General features: G+C 43.6%; 1 protein-coding gene and 1 non-coding gene across 3 annotated transcripts; both read right to left on the bottom strand.

The window, feature by feature from the left end:
• Window positions 1-287: 287 nt before the first annotated feature.
• On the bottom strand, window positions 288-27609 carry Qtrt2 (queuine tRNA-ribosyltransferase accessory subunit 2). 2 transcript variants are annotated; one of them, XM_059277376.1, is made up of 9 exons: window positions 27478-27609; window positions 19459-19679; window positions 18258-18313; window positions 14290-14366; window positions 11940-12152; window positions 7294-7493; window positions 4305-4456; window positions 2613-2730; window positions 288-887 (listed from the first exon to the last, which is right to left on the bottom strand). In XM_059277376.1, the coding sequence occupies exons 2-9, from the start codon at window positions 19656-19658 to the stop codon at window positions 656-658; spliced, it is 1248 nt and encodes a 415-aa protein (XP_059133359.1). In that variant the 5' UTR covers window positions 19659-19679; window positions 27478-27609; the 3' UTR covers window positions 288-655. The 2 variants fall into 2 exon arrangements, with proteins under 2 accessions (XP_059133359.1, XP_059133360.1); XM_059277377.1 differs by lacking the exon at window positions 27478-27609 and having other exon boundaries at window positions 19434-19568.
• Window positions 25107-25239, bottom strand: LOC131923032 (small nucleolar RNA SNORA84). Its single transcript, XR_009382486.1, has one exon. It is a non-coding gene; the product is annotated as a small nucleolar RNA SNORA84 (small nucleolar RNA).
• Window positions 27610-27821: the final 212 nt, after the last annotated feature.

Here is a 27821-nt window from a genome sequence, read left to right as displayed (position 1 = left end):
GCAGTTTATGAGCCTGGGGCAGGTCATGCTGGATCTGTGCAACCAGACAAAAACAGCCAGGCAAAGTTTGGTTCCTAATGGTAAGTATGCTGGCTTTTGGAAGACAAGTCGTCACAAACAGACCAAGTAGCCAACTGAAGTCAACTGATCATAAAAGCACTATGTGAGCCCCATATTCCAAGGTGAGCTGAGCATGGGTAAGTCAAGGGAGCCCTTCTGAATGACTGCACTGTCACGGGAGCACTGAAATCCAAAGTATGCCCCAAGGTCCTGAGAGCATGAAAAAACCGTTGGTGGAATCAGTGAATTCCTTCTCCAGGCAACGGCTGTGCCTCAGATGACAAGCTACTCATACAGTCTTCTCCACTCAGCCATCAGAAGCTCGTCACCCTTTCAAAAGTCTCTCTCCCATCTAACGAGTTGTCTTCACTAAATGAATCTCTATCTCCTAGTGGAATAAGCCTAGAAAGAAGTTTAAATCACGGTTCAAATCACTCTGATCAATGTTGTCCACTGAACTCTCCAGAAGACCTTCCTCTACACTCCCATGGACCGTTTGAGGCTGATGTCTTCATTCCCACCACGAAGGTTGAAAGCTCAGATCTCTGCTTCTTCACTGTTTCCAGAGACAAGGCAGGTGTGCATTTTCCAGTTCTCAAGACATTTGTCTGCGGATGAGTTCTTTCAACTGTGGCAGTGTGTCACTTTTGAGTGCTTCCCGGATGGAGCAGAAAAATTTGAAGTAGTGTTCAAAGTTGTGCATCATAAGCAGGACGCCGGCCAGGAGCTCGTTGGTCCCCAGCAGATGGTGGATGTATGCGCGAGTGTGATTCTTACAGCAGTAACAGGAGCACCCGCTCAGGAGCGGGCTAAAGTCTTCCTGGTACCTGAGTGAGGAAGACGGAGAGTCCAGGAAGTGAAGACTAAGAAACTGACAACCAAGGCCAGGGTGGCTAGAGACACCCAAAGAAACCAGGTCTCGAAGAAACAGACAAAGGAAATCCACAATACAGGCTACTGCCTCCACCGGAGAGGCGACCAATGGTAAGAAGTGCCCTGCTGGGTACCTGCTCAAGGCGTGCTCTGACAGACACAACCTTACAAGTCTGGGGCCTGAGACATTTGGTCAGTCATCCATCACGAGCATTACCGGAGCTGGTTCAAAGCACATGGTGTTAGGACTGCTCTTCTGGCAAATACTGCTCCTTCTCCACTCACAAGCACTGGTGTTGCGGGCACCGCCCAACCTCCATAACTTACTGAAGCTTGCAGAGCTCCACATGTCCACTGTTTTAACCAATCTCTGCATCTCTTGGAAATGACCATTTTGACTGTCCTTTTTCAGATGCAGACTACTGCTGCACATTTAGAAGGAGGGCTCAGGTGAGATCCCTTGTCCAGGGGCTTGAGTCTGGGCTCTACCACTCAACTGGGCATGTGGTTCAGCATCCAGCTGTGCACGTGTGTCTCATTCATTAACCAAAGACACTAACAGCCCACCTCCCTGGAACTGTGAGGTTATTAAAGGAGCTAGTGCAGCAAAAAGGATTTAACCCTGATACTACACTTGTGTTACCTTTTATCACCTAAGGTACATGACTTTTTCAAGGTCACATAATCAAACGCAGTATTAGGATTTGTCCCCAAAATGTCAACCTTGGCACTGAGAATGAGCATACTAAAATTTCCAATTAGATCTACAATGCAAAGGCTATTTTACTAGTAAGCATTTCTATTACCCTAATATTTGTTTAAAAGGAAACAATAGTCTTGGCTACTTTAAAGAAAATATTAAAAGATGTAGATCATTTCAGACCCACAATCAAGAAATTACAATAGAATACTAATAGGAAGTAGGATTTGCATTCTTTTATAAGTTCTCAGGTCTATACCGTTATTAGACAACCATGAATAAGTCAGAACCCCTGAAACAACTCCTTATATAAACCAAATTCACCATTGCTACGCTCACAGAGAAACCACAATCTGAGGCTGGTGACTACCACTTTTGGTCAAATGCAAAGTTACAAGACAACTCAATTCTTTCTTCTTTTTGCTTTTGAGACAATATTTCCTATGTAGCTCCAGCTGGCCCAGAACTTGCTATATAGATCAAGGCTGGTCTCAAACTTACAGAGGTCCACCTGCCTCTGCCTGAGTGAACCCACCATGCCTCTCTCAGTTCACTCTTTGTTGATGGCCGATTTAGAATCTGTGTATACTCAAGGGGACTCAAGACTCTTTTCAATGTATACGCTCCACTGTGTCTGACTTTGCAATCCTTATTTTGCTCTGTTACTAAAAGTCATCAGAAAAAAAAGAAAGAAAAAGAAAAAAGAAAAAAAAAATCAAGCAATGGATTCGGCCTCTTTCTGACAGCTTTTCTAAAGCAATAGTTATCTAGCTTAGTGTTCTGACAAGACAAAGTACCCAAAGTCATCTGCAGAGGAAAAAAAAGATTTTCTGGAACCATATTTGAGAAGGCCTAAGTAATGTCCAACCATAAATATTTTACGAAGTCATAAACTGAAAAGGGAACAGTTACATAAACTTAAGACAGACTGAAATTAAAAAGTCAGAAATCAAAACCTAAACTTCAAAAAATTTCTTACTTTTTCTCCTTCAGATTAATTTCCAATGATGTCATTTCTTGGTTGCACCCAGTTGCTTCGGTTTTCTTTATTTGATCCGAGCATTTTATTTCTTCTTGGATTCCATTTTGTTGCAATACTGAGGGGAAACCAATAAAAAGTCTTGAACGATCAGATAAGGAGTGCACACTGGAAAAATTTTATTCTAGTTATAATTTCACAACCTTTGACCCTGTAACTCCATTCTTAGAATTAGCCCAAGGAAATCACCTACAAAAAAACAAATAGCGGTACATTCCCAGATGGCCAAAGACTATTATCTACACCATCAAGACAACTGAAGACAGCTAACCAAGTCCAAGCTAATCATGGATCCAAGTACATAATATATAATCTGTCATAAAGGAATGACTTTTTAAAAAAAAAAACAACGGACTTATCATGATGGACGTGTAAATAAACTGGGCTTTGTAATAGCACATATTCCAAGTGGGCTAATGTAGAACATGGCTTTAATTTATGTCCTCTGTTTGGAGACTCTGGCCCTCCAAGAAACCCACAGTACCCTTGAGCTCCTTGCTTGATGGAGAAACATTCCCTTGAACTGCAAGAGAAAGACCAGCTACTCTACAGAAATCCAGCTCCTTTCAACACAGGAAGTGGAGAAGAGGTATTCAGGAAGCGAATGATAGCAGTCTGTGTGGGTCCAAGAGAGCCAGATGGTTCTAGAAGGGTAATTTTAGTACAACGACACAAGCACTAAGTACAAAGTGCTATGGAATTGTTCACACGAATTGTGTGCTGAGAGGGAACACAAGAGAGCTCTGGCATTTTGGAAAATCCTTGTCATTTGGGGAAGAGCTGACAATTGTCTTTAAAATCTTCACTAGGTAAAATTCCACAGACTTTATAGTACACACAGACACAAATATGATTAAAGAGTCAAAAAGAAAGTGAGAGAAAGAAAAGGAAGCCCTTCTCTGCAAGCTGGGGTGTGAGAGTGTGTGTGTGCGTGTGTGTGCATGTGTGTGTGTGTGTGTGTGTGTGTGCGCGCGCGCACGCGCGCGCGCACGCGCCACTCATCCCTGAAGACATGCTTCAAGGGAGTAGGCCATGGTCTGGGGCCCGGGCCCTCTTCCACTACCAGTGTGTCAGAATCTGAAATAAGTAAACAATAAAAGAAAATGGCAGCACTTCAAAGTAATATTAGCAGAACAAAGTAGCTTTCACATCTCAGTGTGTAAAAAACAGCCCACAAAAGCAAAAGGCGACACAAGGATCCGGTGATGGTGAGATTCCCTGTGAGTTAATTGCATGGGGCTTGCAAAAGGGAGACAAGAAATCTTTTGTGGATAAAAAACAAATTAACTTTTACTAAGCTGTTCAAAGGTTTCCTTTCCTTAGATTTTCATCACGATTTACTCTGAATTTTCTCTTTTTCGGGCTGTGAACAAAGGAGGTCTTGTTTTTGTTCACCATAAAAAAAAAAAAAAAAAAAAAAATCACATCCTAATATTGATGATCTCCACGTACAATATTAAGTGCCTTGACCTAGGTGCCAACATCCCAGGGAACACAAAGAAGAAATCAAGATGGACCTTTATGAAAGCCTGGTGCCACATGTACATATTTGTGCCTTGTGACTTGGGCCAAAAAGTCCCAGGAAATAGGAGAAATTGAAAGCCAAGAGTGAGGGGAACGTTAAAGACCCACATGTCTCTTCAGGATTCAGCTGGCAATCAAAGGTGAAAGTCAGGGCACAGCCCCGCTCGGTCACTTGATAGGGGAAAAAACTCTCAAATAAGTCCACTCCTCTTTCAACACACTCGAGCACTTCATCCGGCCGGCTGACCCCGCAGATGAGCCTGGAAAGACAGTCATGAGAACAGCAGCAACGTGAGCCAATGGCCAGAAAGAAATCAGAGAAAGCTTCCAAATCAACGGGGCATTAAAAACAACCACACAAAAACAGCGACCAAGCAAGCTCAGGGCAGCAAGTATGTGAGGCAGGGCTTGGAGCTCTGAAGGACAGGGACACGTCCTTGACACCCAGCTCAACTGGCCATTTCATCACTGTGTTGCTTTGGCCAGTTCCTTTTCATCCCTGGCCTTGCTGTCTCACTTCAAGAGCAATTATAAAGATCTCCACAGAATCATCCTGGGGACCGAGGAAGTAGCTGAAAAGCAAACAGTATCTTTCGAACATTTTCCAGTCCCATCTTTCTGATCCACCTTCCTGGTCACAGACTCAACTTTCCACCCTGTCTAAACACTGCACAGATGTTTTTAAAAGATACAATTTGCCCTATTTCTCCATTTTTGATGGTATTTTACAGATTTATTTAATAGTTCCTCTTGCTCTCAGATTTTCAGCTCTGACTCCAGGATCTACGGCTCTAGCTGGCTTTCTTCATATTTTCTTTGCTAATGAAAAGTCTGCCTGGGAAGTGAAATGGTATCTTCCAAGGGAAGGGCTAAGGCAGTCTGGGAGCATTAATAATTTTCAAGCAGGTTTTGACAGGAGGCAAGACTCAGAGATGTACATGATTAGGACTGGCTAGCCACAACTATTTCTTTTTTTAATGTTTGTTTTTCTACCCATATCCCTTTTCATGAATTAGAGGAGAAAAGCTTTCATACTTTCTGATTCTTAAAAGAGTTTTCAAATGGGTTTATGTCATATTAAACAAGTAGAATCCTTATATGTATGCCAGCTTTCCTGACTACAGCCTCCTTCAAGTCCTGTGAGGTTTCAGAACTCCGCTCCAACTGAAGCTGGCATTTCTACACACTTAGAGAAAAACAACCCCAGCTTTCAAATTCAGAAAGAGACATCTGTGAACACTTAGCACAAAAAAAGTCCAGAAAATGACTAGAAAAGCTCATGCTGAGCTGTTCATCTGCAGCACAGCGAAGGGGGTGACGTTAAAAATTGGTGTGTGCATGCATGCATGCGGGTGTACGTGCGTGTGTTCCTGTGTGCATGCGTGTGCGTGTGTGCGTGCGTGCGTGCGTGTGTGTGTGTGTGTGTGTGTGTGTGTGTGTGTCTGTCTGTCTGTCTGTGAGTCCATGCGTGCGCATGCGTAGGATGACTGTGAACCCCTGTTCTGGGGGATCTTCACACCCATGTACACAAGTGTGATTCACTAAGCTGTCCGTAAGATGCATGTGTGTAACTGTATCTGGCTTTCAAAAAGTACTAAGATTATACACGTTCTGTCCAATAGCCCTTGAGAACAAAATCGCATCTCAGGGCCAAATTTCCCAATATATAATAGGTTAAAAGGCAAGAATATTCACATTACGCCGGGCGGTGGTGGCGCACGCCTTTAATCCCAGCACTCGGGAGGCAGAGCCAGGCGGATCTCTGTGAGTTCGAGGCCAGCCTGGGCTACCAAGTGAGTTCCAGGAAAGGTGCAAAGCTACACAGAGAAACCCTGTCTCGAAAAACCAAAAAAAAAAAAAAAAAAAAAAAAAAAGAATATTCACATTACGGATAAAAGACTAAAAAAAAAAACTTTTTAAAACTGACATATAAATTTTTCACAAACAAGATATTTGGGGATTTGTAGACACCATGAAATGGGCCAATGCAGCCAAATAACAAATGCGTCATCCCATACAATTACCATTTTTCTGGTGACAACACTTAATTCTCATTCTGTTGTTTTCAATAAATATTATCATCATGAACTAGTCATCAGGCTGCACAATGAACCCACTGACCTTACTCCTCTAATTTAAACGGAAGTACACATCCTTTGACAACATCTTACCTGCCCTCCTTGTTCCTCCTCCCCAACCTCTGATAAGCACCATTCTAGCTGGACTTCAAGGACAGGGACATTTTCAGGTTCCTCAAGAGTGAGATCACACACAGGAGCCCTCTTACCGTGCCTGATTTATTTCATCCAATGGAATGACATTTAGGGTCACCTGTGGTTTTTGGTTTTGGCGTCTGTATTTTTAATAAAGCAAGAAAATGCAGTATAGAGCTCAGTTGGTAAAGTGCTTGCCTAGCATGCACAAAGCTCTGGGCTCTATCCCCAGCACTGTACACGCCTATAATCCCAGAGGATCCATAGCAAGTTTGAGGCCAGCCTGGAATACACAAGACTCCCCAGAAGTAAAAATAAATACACTAAGAAAAGAAACCTTAGGTACTAGTATGACCTCAATTGCTCTGAAATCTAGAACAGAGATCATCTCACCTCTGTTACCACTGCAGTACTCTGAGAAAAATGTAAACAACAGAACCAACCCTACTAGTTACAGCAATTCAAAAAACAAACAAAACAATGCCACTCAATGCTTGTCACAAAAGCAGAAACTTCTTGAAGGTCCTTATTAACAGAGCATATCCTCATGCCGCTAGGCACTGCAGATTTCAACATGCCTTGACTTTACACTCATCTCCAGGTACCACATTACAATGAATAAAAAGGAGTGTTTGTATTTGGCTCAAGAATCAGAGGACCCAGGGTAACATTTGCCCTCAGTTATGAGAATCAAATAAACTAATGTCATGCCAATTCTCCCCCTCTGCATTCTGAAAGCAGGGTAGCAGCCTTGATGGAAACTGCCCAGCTGGCTGAGCATCAGACAGGACATGGGGAGCACACCCTGTGTAGACTGCACCACACCGGCACAGCAGCCCCGCCCCCTCGCAGGAGCCTGGCCTGCATCCTAATCCAGCACTGGCCTTGGTTTGTCCTCGGGCAGCTCTGTGGTGACCGACGACAGCAAGTGCAGCCTGGTTTCTGGGACCGTGGGGTTCCCTTGAAAGCCGTCCAGAAGGAAGCCCCCCACGGGCCGCTTGGCTGTCTCTCGTGCCGACCTCAACCTCTCTTCCATCACATCTCCACCTTCAATCACTCCAATGACCACACTTTTCTGAAGGACCTGACAGAAGAAAGAATTGAACGCTCTCAATCATTACAAGAACCAGAGACTTTTGTTTGCATGAATTTTGCATGAAGGCCAACGGACAGAAAGAGCTCATTGAAGGTACTATAGATGAAATGTTTAAGGGTGGTGGTGCACCCCAAGAACCTTTAGGGCTCTCAAGAACACATTGTAAAAACATGTTTTATGTTTGCCCTGAAACTAAATGTGCTTTGAGCAAGTACAAAAGAAAAGTCTGAGTTTTGGTTTGAAGGACTCTCCAGGTCTGCTTTGAATAACCTCCAAATCTCTCAGCTACATGTAACTTTAGGAACAGAGGCAGTCTATTCCTAAGACAACTGGACTATCTACTTAAAAAAAAAATAAAGATCCCTGCTCCCATCTTCAAAGAGCCAAATTTGATAAAACTAACATCTAAATATAAAAAATACACATATACAATTATTAGAAACTTTGTTGAATTTTTATTGTCGGTGTAGGAGAAGGGCCTTGTTAGGCAAGCTAAAAGGCTCACGGGAAATGGCTGACCTGCATAAACAGGAAGACCTCAGACCTTCTCAAGTGCAACAACCATAACAAAGGCAAAGAACTTATTCTTTGGAAGAATAAATATCTATACAACAGAAAGAGCTCTAGAAAGTTCTTGAAGGAAATGACCGTCCCCACCCCCAAACTAGACAGAACTTATGAAAACAAAACTCTATAAATGCAGGTGCTCTGCACACACAAGGCTACTGAAGTCACTAGAAATGAAATGCAGGTGGGAAACAATGAGACCCTCACCTCAGCAGTGAAACACTTAACAGAGACAAGACAGTGGGTCCAAAGTGTGGAGAAAGAGCATTTCTACACGCAGATAACCAGAGCAAACATTAGCTCAGCTCTTAGGAGGGGGGGTGGTTTCAATGGGATCCCCCCATAAGTCTCAGGCATTTGAATACTCGGTTCACACTTGGCTGTTGGGGAAGGATTAGGAGGTGTGGCCTTGTTGGAGGAGGTGTCACTGGGAGTGGGTTTAAAGTTACAAAAGTCCACACCGTCCCCAGTATGTTCTAATGCCTCCTGTTTGCACATCAAGATGGGAGCTCTCAGCTTCTCCTGCCACCTCGTCATCACGGACTCTAACCCTCTGAAACTGCCAAGCCCAATTAGATGGCTTCTCTTATGAGGTCTCCTAGTCACGATGTTCTGTCACAGCAAAAGTGACTAAAACAGGGACAAGTAGACAGTGTTTATCAAAATGCCAATCCTCTTATCTTTGAATCATAAAATTCAATCTCTCTTATAAATGTATTGATGCATGTGTATCAAGGTATATTTTCAAAGATGTACAGGAGAATGAAGAACTAAACTAGAGATTAAAAACAGTACAGCTTCCTAAGCTGTTTTACAAAGAATGCAGAAGAAATACTAACACATGCATTGATGGGGAGCATTTTAGGACAGTTAGTAGAAAACATGCAAACCGCTTTACATATGATCGCATTCATGTACTGCAGATATGCCTACCTATGTACTAAATATACGCAAGTGCCTCGGAAGATAAGCCTTGCAGGAGACACACAAGTCACAAGTTGCTGTAAGAGGAAAGGAGGGCGGAGAAGGAATCTGGAGTGCTGTGGGAGGGATGTGCTCCTTAACAGAAGGGACAACCAGACTATTCATCTTGTTTAGTGTAGAGTACTTCAGGGGTAATTATGGTTGAGGAGAGGGCACAGGCAGCTTCCCCAGTCTTGGTGAAGGATAGCAGGACCTGGACTAAGGCAGTGGCTGTGATGAAGAGGAGCGGTGACATCCGACAGTAGGACAGGGGTAGGATTCTGGAATGGCTGCTGCTTACTGTTTTAGGAGTCCAAGGAGATGGTGGCAAGCACAAAGACAGGAAGTAGTTCTACAACAGTGAAGGGTGTGACAATTATTCTGTCCAGTGTATTCTAAATCACCGGGACATACACATGACAACTGTTCATTTAACCACGAAACATGTGAAGCAAGTTATAGATAGGTGTGATACAAATCAAAGTGCCCAGACTATTTCAGTAGATGCCGGGCAGGATGCCACCACTTCCCCTTCCTGCTTCCACAGCAGATCTGGCTAAGAGACAACTCTCTTCCTGCAGCATTGGCACAATTCCAACCACCTGGATGAAACCACTTACTATCCCTAACCTAGGGATTATCTGAGGAAAAAATGACATGGCAGAGCTTCAGTACCAAATGGTATTAAGAATACAATCCATAGCCAGACGGTGGTGGGACACACATTTAATCCCAGCACTTGGGAGGCAGAGGCAGGTTGATCTCTGAGTTCAAGGCCAGCCTGGTCTACAGAGCAAGTTCCAGGACAGCCAAGGATACATAGAGAAATACTGTCTCGAAAAACAAAAAGAAACAAAAAATAACCAAATAAACAACAAAAAAAGAGTAAGATCCAGGAACCAAGAAGAGGAAGGAACCACAGAAAAAGGAAAAGTTGTATGCATGTGTAGAGCGGACGGCTGTATAGACCTGCCCCTTCACATCACCATCACAGCTTTGTGTAGGAAACTCCTGTTCATGGGTAGAAGTTTGGTTGTGTACTCTACTGTTTAAAATGGAACACTTAGGAAAGGAGGCACTATTAGTAATATCAGGACAGAAGCACTCGGGACACAGAAGGGGGCCCCAACACTTAAAAACACGCACAATAACTGATGATAGGGCTGACTGAGGAACTCAGACGAGGGACTCAAGACTCACTCGGACTCTCTAGTCTCTGCCACATTCCTTTAACCGATGTTACAAATAGGACAAACTTGGTTAGTAAGCCAATTACCAACCACCCAGATCCAGAGCAAAATCACTATGCTGGTCTCCTCTGCAAACCTAGTTCTACTCAGGTCAGCAGCGAAGTTCCCTAATTAAGCTTACTAACCAAAATATAGTTTACTGCTGAAGTCCAAATTGGCCCCACCAATCACCATTCCCATTTGTTTTTCAGACAAGCTCTCTCTAGATAGCCTAGGCTGGCCCTGAATTCACGATCCTTCTGCCTCAGTATCCCATGTGCTGAGTGCTGGCGTTACAGGAGTGAGCCACCAAATCTGACTGCTCACTCCCCTTTGCTTCCTTGCGTCCTCTGCTCTGTGCTGTATCCTTTACCACTCACTAGCCTGCTCTCAGGCTGAGATTTACTGACACAGCCATGTTCAGCTCACCCTAACACTTCACTGTTGGCTTACTGTATGCCAGACATTCCGCTGTATGATAACGATACAAAACTGGCATGTAAAAACCGAGTGTATGGAGACCACAGCTTAATAAAAGCAACTGCATAAAGAAATCGGTGCGGTACAGCATGGCCGGGGCTCCAGCACACACACACAAACGATGACTGGAACTTCCTGGAAATGTCAGGGACAGTCTCATAAATTGATGAGTGAATGAAATGAGCCTGATGGAAGCAGGAGAGGGAATATGCCTGGAGATAAGAAAAGAAGAATCCAGGGGGAAATATCTGGGTATAGGTGGCCCAGAATGAAACAAATGAATGCTTCAAGGAACTGCAAACCACTCAGAAAGACCAGACTCCAGTCACAGGATAAAGCAGTCCACGATGAGCAGGGGTGTGCCAGGCGGCAGTAGACTGTGAGAGCTAAGGTGAAGAACCACGGAACTGTGTAGGAAATAGGCAGTGGGCTCACATCCCTGCTTTACAGCGATCTCCTAGAAAGCAGAGCTGAAGACAAACGAGAATGGAAGCAGCTAAGACAGCCAGAGATGACCACCGACATGAGAAATAGTGCAACAGGAAGTGTGAGAAGGAAGAAGATTCGAGACATGTTTAAAGAGAGGGATCAAGGAGCCGGGCGGATCTCTGTGAGTTCGAGGCCAGCCTGGTCTCCAAAGCGAGTTCCAGGAAAGGCGCAAAGCTACACAGAGAAACCCTGTCTAGAAAAACCAAAAAAAAAAAAAAGGGATCAAGGAGGAGCATGCAATTAGATAGTAAATGTGCATGATCAGGAAGTCTTAAAACGTTTAAATTCCTGGGCTGAGGAACCTGGTGAATCCATAAGCTGAAGTTAAGTATTAAGAGAGACTAGGCTTGAGAAAATGAGACCAGGAGTCCAACTGCCTGAGTTGGAACATTCTAATGCACAACTTAGCTACAGTCCAGTATGTATGTGGTTATGACTCTCAGTTAGTAAAGGAAACTGATAGTGTGTACATTTTCAAAATGGTTCACCAAATAACAAAAACTAAGGGAGGTTTGGGGACAACACAGAGCACAGTGGAAAGTTTACGATGGAATCCTGGAGAAGGAAACTTCCTGGGTTCAGCAAAGGAAAACAGGACAGGTAGAGATAAAGAGGAGCACGGATGTGGGCAGAGGGACAGCTGAGGCACATCTGGAAGCAGAAGGGAGGTGGGCATTTCCACAGAGGGGCTAACGGGCAGCCTCACCTCAGACTCTTCCTGTAGTCGCAAACAGCTGTCCAGGAACTGAAGTGACCGATCCACAGACTTCCTGGCCCTTTTTATGGAAGTTGCTTCTGCACACGATGCCTCCCCATCTGAGAGGCACTGGAACCAGTCTGGCTGCAGGGCCTCCTGAATCGCCATGAACTTGGAAACAGTCATTTCCACGCGACCTCCAAAACCCCACACGGACACAGACTGCCGTGGAGCAAGAGATGAGGAATTAACAAGAGTAACATAAAGATAAAAAGGAAATAATTCATCCGGACGTGGCGATTCCTAACTGGAGAGATGTGTCAATTCTCTACCCCTAGATGTGGTAATTCCTAACTGGAGAGATGTGTCAATTCCATACCCTAGACATGGTGATTCCTAACTGGAGAGATGTGTCAATTCCCTACCCTAGACGTGGTGATTCCTAACTGGAGAGATTTGTCAATTCTCTACCCTAGATGTGGTAATCCCTAACTGGAGAGATATGTCAATTCCATACCCTAGACATGGTGATTCCTAACTGGAGAGATGTGTCAATTCCCTACCCTAGACGTGGTGATTCCTAACTGGAGAGATTTGTCAATTCTCTACCCTAGATGTGGTAATCCCTAACTGGAGAGATGTGTCAATTCCATACCCTAGATGTGGTGAGGAAGAGATTTACCACATTCCAAATTTTCTAGGAACTTTTGGCCTTGAGAATATCCTTCAATGGTCAACCAGTCCAAATTCTGAACTATTCCGAGACTTCTTTACCATGTCTGTCTGGTGCAACCCTCCCTGTCTCCACTTGTGTCTCCTCCACCACACCTCAAGCCCATGGAACTAGACTCTGAGATCTTTTTACCTCCCACGACAGTATATTTGAACATAAATACTTTCCTCTTACTTCCTAGTCTGGCTAAATACTATACATCCCTGAGAAAACTGATTTAAATACTACCTGCTCTAATGTGTTCACCTCAGATCCTGGACACAATTCATTGCTCTCTCCTCTAAGTTTTTGCAGCAATTTATATTTATACAAATAGAAAAACATACTCTTTTTAAGTTCAAATTAAAAATCAAAAGCATAAGTCAGAAGCACAATTGAAAACAGTATTCATGCTGGGTGGTGGTGGCATTGGTGGCAGTGGCCCATGCCTTTAATCCCAGCACTCGGGAGGCAGAGGCAGGCAGATCTCTGTGAGTTCAAGGCCAGTCTAGTCTACAGGGAGTCCCAGGACAGCCAGGGATACAGAGAAGCCCTGTCTCAAGAAAAAAAACCCAAAAAAACCCTGTCTTGGGGAAAACACCACAGTACTCATAAGGGAAATTAACAGACAGTGTAGAGGAAGTGAGTGCGCTTGCAGGGCAGTGGTGCCCACTGAGCCCTGCCTGAAGCTGTCCTAAGGGTGGTGCTAACAGAGCTCTGGTGAAACTTTTCAGGGAGCTACCGATACCATTCTTCACTCACTACAAGCTCTGGCTAGAGATCCAGCCTTCCAAATTCTGATCTACCAGCAGCGGCACTGACCGAGAGATCCAGCCTTCCGACTTCTGATCTACCAGCAGCAGTACTGACCGAGAGATCCAGCCTTCCGAATTCTGATCTACCAACAGCGGCACTGACCGAGAGATCCAGCCTTCCGACTTCTGATCTACCAACAGCGGCACTGACCGAGAGATCCAGCCTTCCGACTTCTGATCTACCAACAGCGGCACTGACCGAGAGATCCAGCCTTCCGAATTCTGATCTACCAGCAGCGGCACTGACTGAGGTTCCACTACATACAGGTCCACCTGCATAACTAACGCATCACCAACTCTCCCTCTCTTCTCGGAGTGTTAAAACCACACACAGAAAGCCACATCCAAAGACTATTTCTACTCTCCTCTCAGCAATTTCCCATTTGGCAGGTACTTGACCTTCCTCCACCCTCTAAGTGGTTCTCAATCTTCCTAATGCTTCGACCCTTTAATACAGTTCCTCATGTTGTGGTGACCCCAATCATGAAATTATTTTTGTTGCTACTACCTAAGTGTAATTTTGCTACTGCTATAAATCATAATGTAAACATCCGGTATGTGACCCCTGTGAAAGGGTTGTTTGAGCTCCCAAAAGGGTCGAGACCCACAGGTTGAGAACTGCTGCTCTAAGTTTTTCCAACAACATAAAAATGCTGAGGATCTGTTCCTGAACATAACTCATCTTCAAGCAGACCTCCTCAATCTTATGAATCGTCACAGTCTGTTAAATCATCATCACAGAGGGCATGAAGGAATCGTGCTAGCAGCTGAGGGCCACCATTGGGCTTCCCGGGACAGGGCTGCAGTCTTGAGGGTCCTTCTGAGAACACACCTTATTTGTCACATAACCAGCAGGGCCGGGGCTGACTGGATCGTGCAGGGAGCAGTAGAAGAGGGATTCTGGCATGCCTGTGTAGACACAAAAAGAACCGTTCAAAGGGCTATGGGAAAAGCTTCCCAGCATGCCAGCATGTGCGCATAGATAAAGCAACTCTAACCTCAGCCCACAGCTGGAACCTGATCTTGGATTTCTAGAAGGCCTGTGAAAAGGGAGAAAAGGATTGGGGACCTTCCAGCCTAAAAGAATTCAATGTAAAACTTCACATTGTGCTGAGAAGGAATTCAACTGAGAAACTGCCTCCATGACATTAGCCTACAGACAAGCCTGTTGGGCACTTTTTTGACTAATGATTAATGTTGGAAGACCCAGCTTACTATAGCAGTGCCATCCCTGGGCCAGTGGCCCTGGGTTCTATACTAAAGCAGGCCGAGCAAGTCACACAGAGCAAGCAGTGTTCCTCTGGGGCCTCTGCTTCAGTTTTTGTCAGACCATGTAAGTCTTTAAATACACCCTTCCCACCCCAAGTTGCTTTTGGTCACAGTGTCTTTATCAGAGCAGCAGAAACCCTAACTAAGACAGAAACTGGTATCTGGTTCAAGGGACACTGCTGTGACAGACCTGCCCATGTTGTTTTGGGCAGTATTGTGGAAAGAAAGACTCTGGAACTTGGGGCTGGAAAGCCATTGAGTGCTCAGAGCTTACTGAGCTGTTGTGGGGCCTGGAAGATAATGCTGAGACAGATAGAAAGTGGGGACCTGGCTTGTGAAGTTTCAGAGTCCCTCAAAGACTCTATTAGGGTCATCTAAGGATATTCTGAATTGAGAATCTGTGGTTCTGGTCAGCTAGAGCTGAGGAGTGAGCTGTGATTAATAAGACACCTGAACCACTAATGTGAAACCTTTGCTTTCCTGGGACAATCTATACTGGTTAGCAGGAACTGAAAAACCAGCAATGATTCAAGAGATCAGCATCAATGTGGTAAAACCATCAATGAGGTAAAAACCAGCAATGATTCAAGAGATCAGCAGCATCAATGTGGTAAAACCATCAATGAGGTAAAAACCAGCAATGATTAAGAAATCAGCATCAGTAAGGCATCAGCACACAGAAGCAGTGGTCTAGAGAGGGCCAAGGCAGCATCTCATGCTGGCAGCTGAACTTTGGAAGAATCTCCCACGATACTGGTTTTGAAGGCATAAAGAGGTCACGGAGAGCAGCTGAAGCTTGGCACTATGAGAGCCCAGAGAGTCCACTGGTGATGGTGCAGCCTCAATTGCGTGGAAACCCCAGGACTTCAGGGGTTAGGGAGAGAAGCTGAGGACTGGTACCATGTGACAGGGTTGGAGTCCCTGAAGGGAGGCCAGGCCATTGGCTAAGGTGCAGCTTGTGGAGAGCCCAGCATATTGAAGATGCCAGACCAGGAGACGTCTGTCAAGGACAGCAGCAACTGTGGGATGGAGCTGGCCTGGCCTATTAAATAAGCTGTGTGTGCTAGGTTGCAGAGCTGGAGAAGGGCCACTGCTAGGGTCCTTTGGAACACAGACAATCGTGAGTGAACCTCAGATGTGAAGCAATGAACTTTTCTTTCTTTCTTTCTTTCTTTCTTTCTTTCTTTCTTTCTTTTTTTTTTTTTTGTTTTTTGAGACAAGGTTTCTGTATAACAGCCCTGGCTGTCCTGGAACTCACTCTGTAGACCAAGCCAGCCCTGAGACCCGCCTGCCTCTGGCTCATGAGTACTGGGATTAAAGATGTGTGCCACCATGCCCGGCTAGCACTAAACTTTTTATACTTTTGAATTCTGGTCTTGCTTTGATTTGATTATGACTGTGTCCTGGTTCTTCCCCATTAGAGTAAGGAAGTATGTAATTTATTTCTTATATAAATATATTATTTTATTTTATATACAATATATAAAAAGAAGAAAAAAATTGCATACTGAATGGGGCCCATAGTTCAGAGACTTTGGACTTTCAAGAAGACATTGAGTTTTTAAAGAGAACTTGGATTTCTAAAGTGTTTAAAATATTTTTAAACTGTAGGACTTTAAAGTTATGTTTAATGAAACATTTCAGTGACACACTGATCAGTCCAAATTTGATTTAAAGACTTTTAATATCTGAGTTTCTTGTTTTATTTTGTTTGTTTAGTTTTTGGTTTTCTTTTTTTTTTTTTTTTTTTTTCCGGTTTTTCGAGACAGGGTTTCTTTGTGTAGCTTTGTGCCTTTCCTGGATCTCGCTCTGTAGACCAGGCTGGCCTCGAACTCACAGAGATCCGCCTGGCTCTGCCTCCCGAGTGCTGGGATTAAAGGCGTGTGCCACCACCGCCCAGCTGGTTTTTGGTTTTCTTGAAACAGGGTTTACTCAGGCTAGTCTCAAATTCACTCTGCAGCCCAGGCTAGCCTTGAACTCTGATGCTCCTGCCTCTTCCTCACCATTGCTATGATTTCTGGCCTGTGCTACCACTTTTGGCTCAGAACTCATCATCAAGTATGCTAACTCAACCAGGCGGTGGTGGCACAGGCCTTTAACCCCCAGCACTCGAGAGGCAGAGGCAGGTTAACAATAATCATGGGTCCCCAGGACAGGATTACAGGGAAGCTGTAGGATACTGTGAATGGATCTAAATTGAATCTCACTTTCAGTATGTTTCATGGACCCAAGATGAGAGTTCTGACGATCTTTAAGTCAGAAAGGAAATAATTTGGTCTAAAAAATCTTTTTAAATGATTAATAAGCTAAGGGCTGGAGAGATGGCTCAATAGTTAAGAGCACTGGCTGCTCTTGCAGAGGACCTGGGTTCAATTCCCAGCACCCACATCTCAAAGCCACCTCTAACTCAGGTTCCAGAGGATCTAACACCCTCTTCTGATTTCTGTGGTTACCAGGCATACACATGGTACACACACACATGCAGACAAAACATTCAGGTACATAAAGTAAATATTTAAAAAATGATTAGTCAACCATATATACTTAAATTTCATATGGTACCCCACATTTCCCATAGGATTTCACTTAAAAAAAAAAAAAGATGAAAACAAATTTAAAAAGTTAAAAGCCCCTGCAGTGTTCTACCTTTCTACCACTGAAATTTGCTAAGTTTCCGTTATTACAATTATCTCCAGCAAGTGCACGCTAGTCATGGGCACTAAATGAAAGGCCTAGAGCCTTCAAAGCTGGTAAATACAATTGTTCTCAGTTGACGGACACTGAGATTACATAATCCCCTCTTCTGAATCAGTGAGGCATCAGGCAGCTTCCCTCTAAAGCAGAAGGATGGATGACCAAGGATACAGGAGTCATTTACCTAATGAGGCCTAGATGTTGGGGGAGTTGAGGAGAAAGTGGTCCACGGAGGACCTGGTTCTGTAGCCACTACCTTTAAGGCTTTCCCACAACTAATGGGGCACATACATCTGCACACAGAGTCCTACCTCCGGAACAAAAGATAGTACTAACCTGTCAGACACATCTGCATCCTCTTCTTCATGAATGAGGCTCGTGCCTGGGGAGACAGCTCGGGAGTGTATAGACGCTGTGGTCTCGGCTCTAGTCTCGGCTCATAACTTGGGGTGCTGCCTACCCCATACCTGCTTACCACGACCACTGCTTCCACCCTGACCTGCCTGACACCTGTTTTCCCCTAGTCCAACCAAGATGCCCCTCACCTTCTTCCTCAAAAATTCTTTATTCTGATCCCCTTTCACATGTACCCAGAGCAGATATACGCCCCGTGTGGTCTGTAATGATATATGTATATAAACTTGACTCTACAAAGCAGCAAGAATCATGTGTGTTTTCCAGAACCTTCAATCCCCAATGCTTCGTTCTTAGATGCCCCAAAGATGATTATTAAAAAGAAATAAATGTATGAGCAAATCACAGTGAATCAGCAGGACTTCCAAACTCCAAATTAACACATCACAAATCACACATAGATGTAATTGAAATCATCGTTACCTATAAAGCTCCCAACTCCTTTCTTATACTCTGCCAAGACTTCATGATGTTCTGCCCTGCAAAAAACACAGAACAATGCATGCCATAGCAACGGATCATTCTTTAGCTACTCTGCAACACCGAAGCCCTCTTCTCCTCACCCGCTAAGCCACACACTAGTGAATGCCATCCTCAACACCAAAGCCCATGGCTTTTCAAGAGGTGCAATGGGCAGGGCTGGGCTCATTAAAGGGGAGGTAGACAATTTGCCAGTGCGGCATGAGAAGAAACACTGACAAAACCACAGCTGCTTCAGAACACCTGGATTTTCTGCCTTTTCTTGCCCCTTTAAAATCACTGTTAACACAATAGCTCAGTTACTTGATCATTCAATAGCTTCAATGGAACAGTTTGTACTAAACAAAATGATTTGACTCCATTGATCTCATTTCAGTAAAGCTGTACCAGCAACTGTGGGTGCAGAGGGCACAGGAACCTTTGAACTCCACTTGTTCTTACATGCAGGGAGGAGGAGAAAGGGCCTGAAAGTTCGAAGGAAATGCAAAGCATTGCCAGACAGGTCTGGCTGGTGGTTCCGGGTTGGACCAAATGTTGTATAATATTTAATACTTTTCTGTGGTGATGTATTGTGTCCCCCAATAAACTTTATCTGAGGATCAGAGGAAAAAGCCAGCCACTATAAGTAAACATAGAAGTCAGGCAATGGCAGCACATGCCTTTAATCCTATCACTTGGGAGGATACGATCTGTCTGGATCTCTGCGAGTTCAAGGCCACACTGGGGAACAGAGCCAGGCGTGGTGACACATGCCTTTAATCCCAGCACTAACCAGAGGTCTGGAGGTCTGTACCGACAGACAGGAAGTGACAGAGCTGGGCAGGAAGAGGAAGTGACGTAGCTGGACTGAGAAAGCAAATGAGGGAGCAGAAGAGAAAGGCATATAGGCGTGGGTATACAGGAAGTAGGTCTCTCTTTGGAAGCTGCAGAGTGGGTGAGGTGAGGTTAGCTGTGGCTTTTCCTTTCCGGCTCCGTAGTTTTTTATTAATAAGACCGTTTAGCAATTTGTCTACACTTTTCTTCTGATTTCATTTTTAAAATCTATAAATTATGCATATGAGAAAAGAAAGAAAGAAAAGAAACCTTCCTCTCTCTCTGTTACATCCAAGGGCTGGATACCTGAATGGTTAGGGTCAGCACTCACAAGGTTGACAGTGTGAGCTGGGCCATGGCTGGGACCCCATGGATATTATGCAGTGTGTGATGCGTCAGGTGTGGGGCAGAGCCCGTCCTGGTGTAGAGAAGACAGCCCGGGATGTCCACCGTGCAGTCGCCTGCCTTGCCCAGGTTCTGAATTGTTCCTAGACGACAGCCATTAACGACTTTGATGAGACTCAGCTTCATCGCTAGGGATTCTTCCAGGTTCTGAGAAGAAAACGGCATTACATTTAGAAGACAATTCATGACATCTAAAGGCTAAGTACTCTGCAAAGAAAGCAATGTGCACAAAAATGAACAGCTGCATGTCTCTTATCTCCAGTTCACACCTTTCTTGGGGATCAGAGACCAAGGTTCTTTCTCCAAGGTCCCATAACAAAATGATAACACAAATCACTTTGAAATGTGGAGTGTGTGTGTGTGTGTGTGTGTGTGTTTCACACACTTCTGTGGAAGCTGATAAAAACAGAGCAAATGAAAGGACTGAAACAGAAAGGTTAATTGTAAAAAAATTGCACATGAGGTCACTCAGCCTTGAAAACCTGCAGGGAAAGGTCATACCACTCACGGCACAGGTTACTAATTTGAACCACATTTCTTTCTCCAACTTGAGATGATAGTAAGTAATACTGTTTTTTTTCCTCCTAATAGTGTTCTTCAATAAAAAGATTCCAAAACAGTATAATGAACATACATCAAAGACTGCAGAGCATACAGTAACATATTATCTGCAAAGTGATATGATCATATTCTAGTTTACTCACATACATATGAGAAACTACATGAGCTTATAAATGATCTACGAGTGATTTCATAATGGAAAAGGTAAATCTTTTAAAAAAATAGATATTCTTTCTAACTTCTAGAGACACCAAGAGGGTTTGAAAAAAAAAAACAACAGAAAACATTATTGTAGGATGTTGTTCAATAATTAGTACTCAGTGTGAAAAATTATGGTTTTAAAGATGCACTACGGAGTTTGATAAGCCAGCAGGGTAGATCATTTATAAAGTGTCATCGGAGGGTTAGGAGACGGCTCAGCGGGTAAAGGTTCTTGCTGCCAAGTTTGCCACATTAGGGGGAAAGAAAAGCATTGACTCCCAGAGTTGTCCTCGGACCTCCAGAAATACGTGGCACAGTACCTATACACACATACACACATCACACACTTTTTAAAATTTAAACATCACTGGACATATTAACGGTTTATAAATACCTTACTACATCACTACAGCAAGGACTCTTGGGAACTCTTGCCAAGTGAACCAGGCCAAGGCTTTATGTGCAAGTGATTGTATAGGTGCTCATTCCCGTGAACGCATATATGCAGAGGCCGGCAAGTAACGCCAACTTCCCAGAATCCACCTGTTTTAGCACCCTAGTGGTGAGTCAGAGGTGCACGGCGGCCACATCAGGCATTTCCATGGGTGCTGGGGATCCAAACTCAGGTCCTCGGGCCTGCAGAGCAAGCTTTGCACACCGATTCCTCCCCTCAGCCCCTCCCCAGTTTCATTAGTGAATGATTTATTGTAGGTATGTGGTAAACTGCAACCACGGAGCCCATCTTCTAAGCATTACTTTCAAAGACAATGAACAGAGTTGGAGAGACAGCTCAGCAGGTAAGGAGATCGCCTTGCAAGTACAAGGACCTGAGTTCAATCACCAGCACCCGCACTTTTTAAAAGCTGGGCCTTGTGGATGGATGGGGTACATGCTTGTGATCCTAGATCTGAGAAGATGGAGACAAATGGATGCCTGTGATGCCCGTGGGCGAGGTGGCCAGCCAGCCTAGCCTCATCAGCCAGCCCCAGACCAATGAGAAACCCTGTCTCAAAAAAGGTGGTCCAGGCATGAAGAATGTCCTCTGACCTCCATTAGCATGCACACACATGTACCCTCCCCATAGACACATATGTGACCAAATAAACAAACATTCACATTAGAGAGAAAAGGAATTCAGAAACACAAATATTACAATTTAAGAACTAAGTTCTTATATTTAAATAAGATGAAATTATTACAGTCATAAGAATATTAGACATCAGAATAATACATATATATATATATATCTTCTGTACATTCTAATGAGACTTCATATAAATCATAAATTATAAAACCTAGTACAAATGTTTGTGAAAAAAAAAAAGTCAATTTCCTTTGACTATAACATCATTTCAAGTTGACACAAGTGAAGAAACATAAAAATTATTGCTATTGGGGGTTGGAAAGATACTTTGGACACCAAGTGCTTGCCATGTAACATGAAGACCTGAGTCCAGACCCCCAGGACCCATGTAAAAGCCAGGCACATCAGCGAGGATCCAGAACCCTAGAGCTGGGGGTGGGGGGTGGGGCGGACAAGGAGGGCTGGCGGAGGCCTGGAGCTCACTGGCCTGCCAGCCGAGACAAATCAGTGAATTCCATAGTCAGAGAATGACCCTGCCTTAAAATCTAAGGTGAAGAAAAGAAAGACGGGGTGGGGGAGGAGAGGAAGGAGGAAGGGGTGGGGGAGGAGAGGAAGGAGGAAGGGGTGGGCGAGGAGAGGAAGGAGGAAGGGGTGGGGGAGGAGAGGAAGGAGGAAGGGGTGGGGGAGGAAGGAGTGGGGGAGGAGAGGAAGGAGGAAGGGGTGGGGGAGGAGAGGAAGGAGGAAGGAAGGAGTGACCTGGAAGGGGTGAAGGGGGAGGTCTGTGAATATGATCAAGATACACTGTATGAAATTCTCAAAGACTTAAAATATTACTCACAAAGAAAGGGTATACAACACTTTCTAATTTTTTCTAAACTCCATCTCAACTTTATTCTCAATTGTTTCAACTCCATCTAGTTTCTCATCTATCAAACATTTACATTAGTTATATCAAAAAAATTACAGCTATTAGAAATAAATGCTAAGGGAAAACTAATATTTTAACAGTGAACAGTATAAAAGTTACTCTTTCAGATGATAGTTGTTTAAACAATTAAAAGATGGAAATTCATCCTGCAACATTATAAAAAAAAAAAAAAACCTAACTACAGGCCATTAAGAGTGTAACCTAGAAAACTTTACACCAGAATCCTAGTCCTCATTTAGTGGCTGGAGCTCACTTTACAGCACTCTGAAGCCATGCTGTAGTGAAGTTCAGAGCAGTAAATATCTGAGAAAAGAAGAAACTCTGGTAAGGACCTAGTTCAGAAAGTTCTAGAAACCAGAGCCTTCACGAAATGTGTGAGTTGTTTAAAGTATGTAAACAGCTTAAATGTACACGAGCTGTATTTTTAAATTAAATTCAAAGAAAGTAAGAGCCTTCACAGGGCAGTATCTAAATTATTTGTAAAAAAGTAAAGCTTAAGTATAGACAGAGAAAACTTACATTATCAACCACAAGGAAAAACTATGTAATGTCATTTTCAAGAAAATGGATGGAACTAGAGATCACTGTTATATAAGTCACACACAGAAAGACAAATGTCACTCACACATAAAAATTAGAATTAAAGGAGGTCATTTTGCACAAATACATAGAACAAAATGGCAGAGGCATGCATAGAACCACTGCAGAAACGTTTGGAAATTCTGTTCTAATCCCAAGCCAAAATGCAAAGCAAAATTTAAACTAATGCAAAACTTAAGTGATTTTTTAAAAAAAATGAAACAAGTCAGCAACTCCAAGAGCAATTTTTAGAATTGGAGACTAAACAACCAAATCAGATAAAGGAAAAATGGGTCAGTAAGTGCCTTTGCCCTACAGAAGACCCATACAGGAAGCTAAATATAAAATTGGGTACAAAGAGAATTAAAATAAGCAACAAATATATTCATAAAGGCAACTGTCACAAATGCTCTCAATATAAAGCAACTCATTCTCCAAGGGCAGACCAGCCACTGCTCAAGAGTAGCGGTTTCAGAGGCTTTTAAACCCGGAAGGCCAGGCTCTTGGCTTCCAAGACCCACTCTTCTCCTGGGGAAAGCCCAGTTCCTCAAGAGAGAAGAGTAAATATGGTCTAAGAGTCCCCATCATTTAACAGGAGAGCCTGGAGCATAACTAACTTAATCTGAGTGCATTCTCCACCACCCTTTCCCAGCTTGCTGTGACTGAAGAACACACAGCTTCTTTCACTCTTAACCAGAACCATGTATCTGTAAGCCCCGGGCACAGCCGCTTACACAGTTTCTATTCACAGCCTCTTTTTGCCAAAGAAATTGTCATAAAACCTATGTACATAAAATAAATGTAAAAAGGCTGGGCGGTGGTGGTGCACACACCTTTAATCCCAGCACTCAGGGAGACAGAGGCAGGTGGATCTCTGTGAGTTTGAGGCCAGCCTGATCTACAGAATGAGTTCCAGGAAAGGCGCAAAGCTACACAGAGAAACCCTGTCTCGAAAAACCAAAACAATCATTAATAACAAATCATAAAGAAAATACACATATAATCTTACCATTTATTAAAGATGAGGTGGCTGAGGAGATGGCTCAATGGTGAGAGCAGAAGTTTCAATCCCCAGAACCCATGTAAATGCCAGGTGGGTAGGACAGCCTGCCTCTGATTCCAGCCTCAGGGGGCAAAGAGAGAATCCCCAGAGCAAGTCGGCTGGAGAAACCAGCTATGCTAATGAGCTCTAGGTTTGACTGAGAGATCCTGCCTTAGTGAATAAGGTAGATGAATGGAGGATTCCTGTTGTCGTCTCAGACCTCCACATGCATGGATCATATTCACACACACAAATGGAAACAGGTTAAAACAAATTTGCATTTGAAATGAATGTAATTGCTTACCTTTTACATAAAGAATTCAATATTGGCTTAATATTTGATACTAACTTTTTCAGAGTTGATTAAAATCTGATTTTACAATCGTCAGTGCTGGTCCTATAAGGGCAGAAAGCTTTGTATGTAGAGTAAAAACATGACAATTCACAAGACACAATAGTCCTAAATTTGAGCTGAGGTGTTTGGGACAGCAGTTTTTTGGAGTCACGTGGTGCCACAGCCCACGCAGTACAGCTGTGCATTCAAACCAAGGCTGCAGTGAAGCTCCACAATGCAACACACCGTGGATCATTTGTCTGATGTTTTAAATTCCTATTTGATTGTTACACATTCAGAATGCTCTTACTGTTGTGAAATTTTCATATGACCCTCCCCCTTCATTTGGGCTAACCCATATGAGGTTGAGATTCACAACTTAAAAAGCTAGCCCTTCGAAACGAAAAAAGGACAGCACTGGAAATACACTTAACATTTATTTTATTACATTTATATGTGTGTGTATACGTGCTATACACTAATGTATATTAAATGTGGAGATTAGAGGACAGCTTGTAGGACTCAGTTCCTCCTTCTACCATGTGGGGCCTCAGGAATCACACTCAGGTCATAAGGCTTTGTGACAAGTGCCTTTACCCACTGAGCCATTTTACTGGCCCTAGAAAATGCACCTTAGCTGGAAGTCAACATTCAAAAACAAACGCAATTTTTTTCCAGAGATGGAAGAACTAAAACTTCCTATCCTCATTCACTGTCCAATGTTAGATGTTTTTCTAATTGTAACATTCTAATATACAAGTCTTCATTATGAATTAATATATGCAATATAGACATAAACGTATACTCACGTACATAGGTTTTGGTTTTTGTCCTTTGTTTTTAAATAATGTACCAATGACCGGGCTATGGCAGCTGCTGAGAAGAAACAGCTCCCATGCATAAATCACAGGGTTTCTCTAGCCCATTTTATCCACTAGAAAGCTGTACCTACACAACAGCCTCCAGCAACCACAGGGCGTAGCTTCTAAAACATAATTTTGGGAGTGACACAACCCGAAATCCAAGCACAGCTCAAGCCGGAGACTAGTGTCTCCATGACATCAGATGGTCCTGTCTGCTTGTATAGCCGCCCCTCTCTTCTCACTTACTGTGAGTCTCTTCTAGGGCCAGCTTTCTTTTTCATCTCACTTCCACAGATAAAGCTTTTGGGGGTCTTAAGGAGGAAGCCCTAGAGTGTAGGGAAAACTGACAGGCTCTGAGCAAATCTGTGCATTCCTGACAACACCCTGCCATTCTGCTCTCATCTGTCAAGAGAGAAAGAATATTTAGTGTTTCTTGAATGGATTGTCTTCATGGAAAGGTGCCCCAAATTTGAGGCTGAGACACCAGCTCAGAGCACTTGCTATCTGTGCAGAGGATCCAGGTCTGCTCCCTAGCACCCAAATGGCAGCTCACAACTGTCTGTAACTGCAGTTTCAGATCAGGTTTCCTTTTCTCATTTGAGGGTACCATGCATGCCTGTGATGCACATACATACATGTAGGCAAAAACAGTCACAGAAAGTAAAAAAACACAAATGATGATCGAGTAAGTCTAAATGTTATTGATCACAATAAAGACAGACTAACCTCATCCACTGAAAGGCCTAACAATTGCAGTAGCTATTGGGTATTTACTGTGCTTTATACATTAACTACATTAACCCCCATACCAAATACAACATAGATCCTCACCTGCCTTTTATAAATCAGTAAAGTGAGGCTAATAAAGTCACTGTTGTGCTTTGAACAAGAATGGCCCCTGGTGGCTCATATATTTGAATGCTTAGTTACCAAAGAGTAGCACTATTTGAAAGGATTAGAAGGATTAAGAGGTGTGGTCTTGTTGGAGGACCTAAGTCACTGGGGGTGTGCTTTCAGGTTTCAAAAGCCCATGCAAAGCCCAGAGTCTCTCTCTCTCTGTGTGCCTACAAATCAGGATGTAGTTCTCAGCGATTGCTCCAGTGTCTGCCTGCGTGCCAACATGCTTCCTGCTATGATGCTAATGGTCTAAAACTGTAGGCAAACCCCAAATTCAATGCTTTCTTTTATAACAGTTGCTTTGGTCATGGTGTCTCTTCAGAGCAATAGAACAGTGACTAAGACAGTCAGTCACCAATGGTATCTGGCAGAGCTGATCCTGAAATTACAGAAGTCTAGTTTTAGAGGCTATAATATAGATTGGTAGGTTAGGAGAAATTGAAATTTGTCAAATAGCACATGAAATGTTTCCATATTAACTGTGATATTTTTCATCTTGCTACAGTGTTGTTGTTGTTGTTTTTTTTTTTTTCCTATCTCTCTCCTCTGCCTCTAATCCATCTGCTCAGGCTCCACAGCAATTGTTCTCAACTTGTGGATCCTTTGGGGGTTGAGTGATCCTTTCACGGAGATTGCCTAAGACCATCAGAAAACACAAATATTGCCGGGCAGTAGTGGCGCACACCTTTAATCCAAGCACTTGGGAGGCAGAAGCAGGCAGATCTCTGTGAGTTTGAGGGGAGAGAGAGAGAGAGGGAGGGAGAGAGGGAGAGAGGACATAGATATTTACATTACGATTCACAGCAGTGGCAAAATTAGTTATGAAGTAGCAACAAAAATAATTTGATGGTTGGAGGTCACCACAACATGAGGAAGTGTATTAAAAGTTAGGTCTTGGTGTTAGGAAAGTTGAGACTCACTCCTCTATAGCCTTTCTAAATGGACACATACTATATTATGTTCACTTCTCTGAACTCTGCTTTTCCTTCAGAAAAACTAGGCACCTCTCCCAAAGAACAGGAATGAAACCAACTCTTCCAAATGAACTACTGTTGTGACAGTGTAAAGTCTGCATGTAACACAACCTCTTCAACCATCTTCTGTTTGGTTCATACTCAAGTTAGGAGGCCGGTGCTGGGACCATGGGGCAAGCCTTCCTTATCATTTTTCCACCAACTTAAAAGTTTGGTTTACATTTCCTGGCAGAATGTTTTACATACATTGATTTTCAATCATTACAGTACTCGCAGGATGTAGGTACAGTCCCATTATGTCAGTGGTAAACTGAATTGCCAACAAGTAGTTGGGTCCAAACTTCCGGTTCTAAATTCCTGCCCTGTCTTGAAAGTATGTACTTTCACCTTCAGTGGACTGTTCTTCACAACATCCAGGCTTGGCTACTGAGGTTCAATTTTCTGTTAGTTCTGTTAGCCATCCCTGGAGCTTTAGACCTTACCTAAGTACCTGGTAAATTCAGAAAAACTTCCGGCTGAACAGCTCACCCTCGGGCAGGGGCCGGGGAAAAACGAGGTCCTTTTCTCTCTCTGATGTGTGTACGTCCGGCAATCTCACTGGTGAGACTCTGAGCTGGCAGAAGCCTAGACCAAGAGGAAATCAGGAAATATCAAGGTGGGAAGTGGGACGGAAATGCAATCAAGAAAATGGGCACGACTCACCCGCCCCCATCAAGGAAAAGAGACACTCACCCGCAGATTACAACACTCCGAACCGCCAGGACCCTTAAACTCCTTGCAGAAGATAACACGTGTTCCGCTCGCAGAACTCGCGGCCCACTGAACC

Source organism: Peromyscus eremicus, chromosome 12, assembly GCF_949786415.1.
Source record: "Peromyscus eremicus chromosome 12, PerEre_H2_v1, whole genome shotgun sequence".
Classification (NCBI taxonomy): domain Eukaryota; kingdom Metazoa; phylum Chordata; class Mammalia; order Rodentia; family Cricetidae; genus Peromyscus; species Peromyscus eremicus.
Note: the sequence above shows the minus strand (reverse complement) of the source record. Positions and strands in the feature narration are given on the sequence as shown.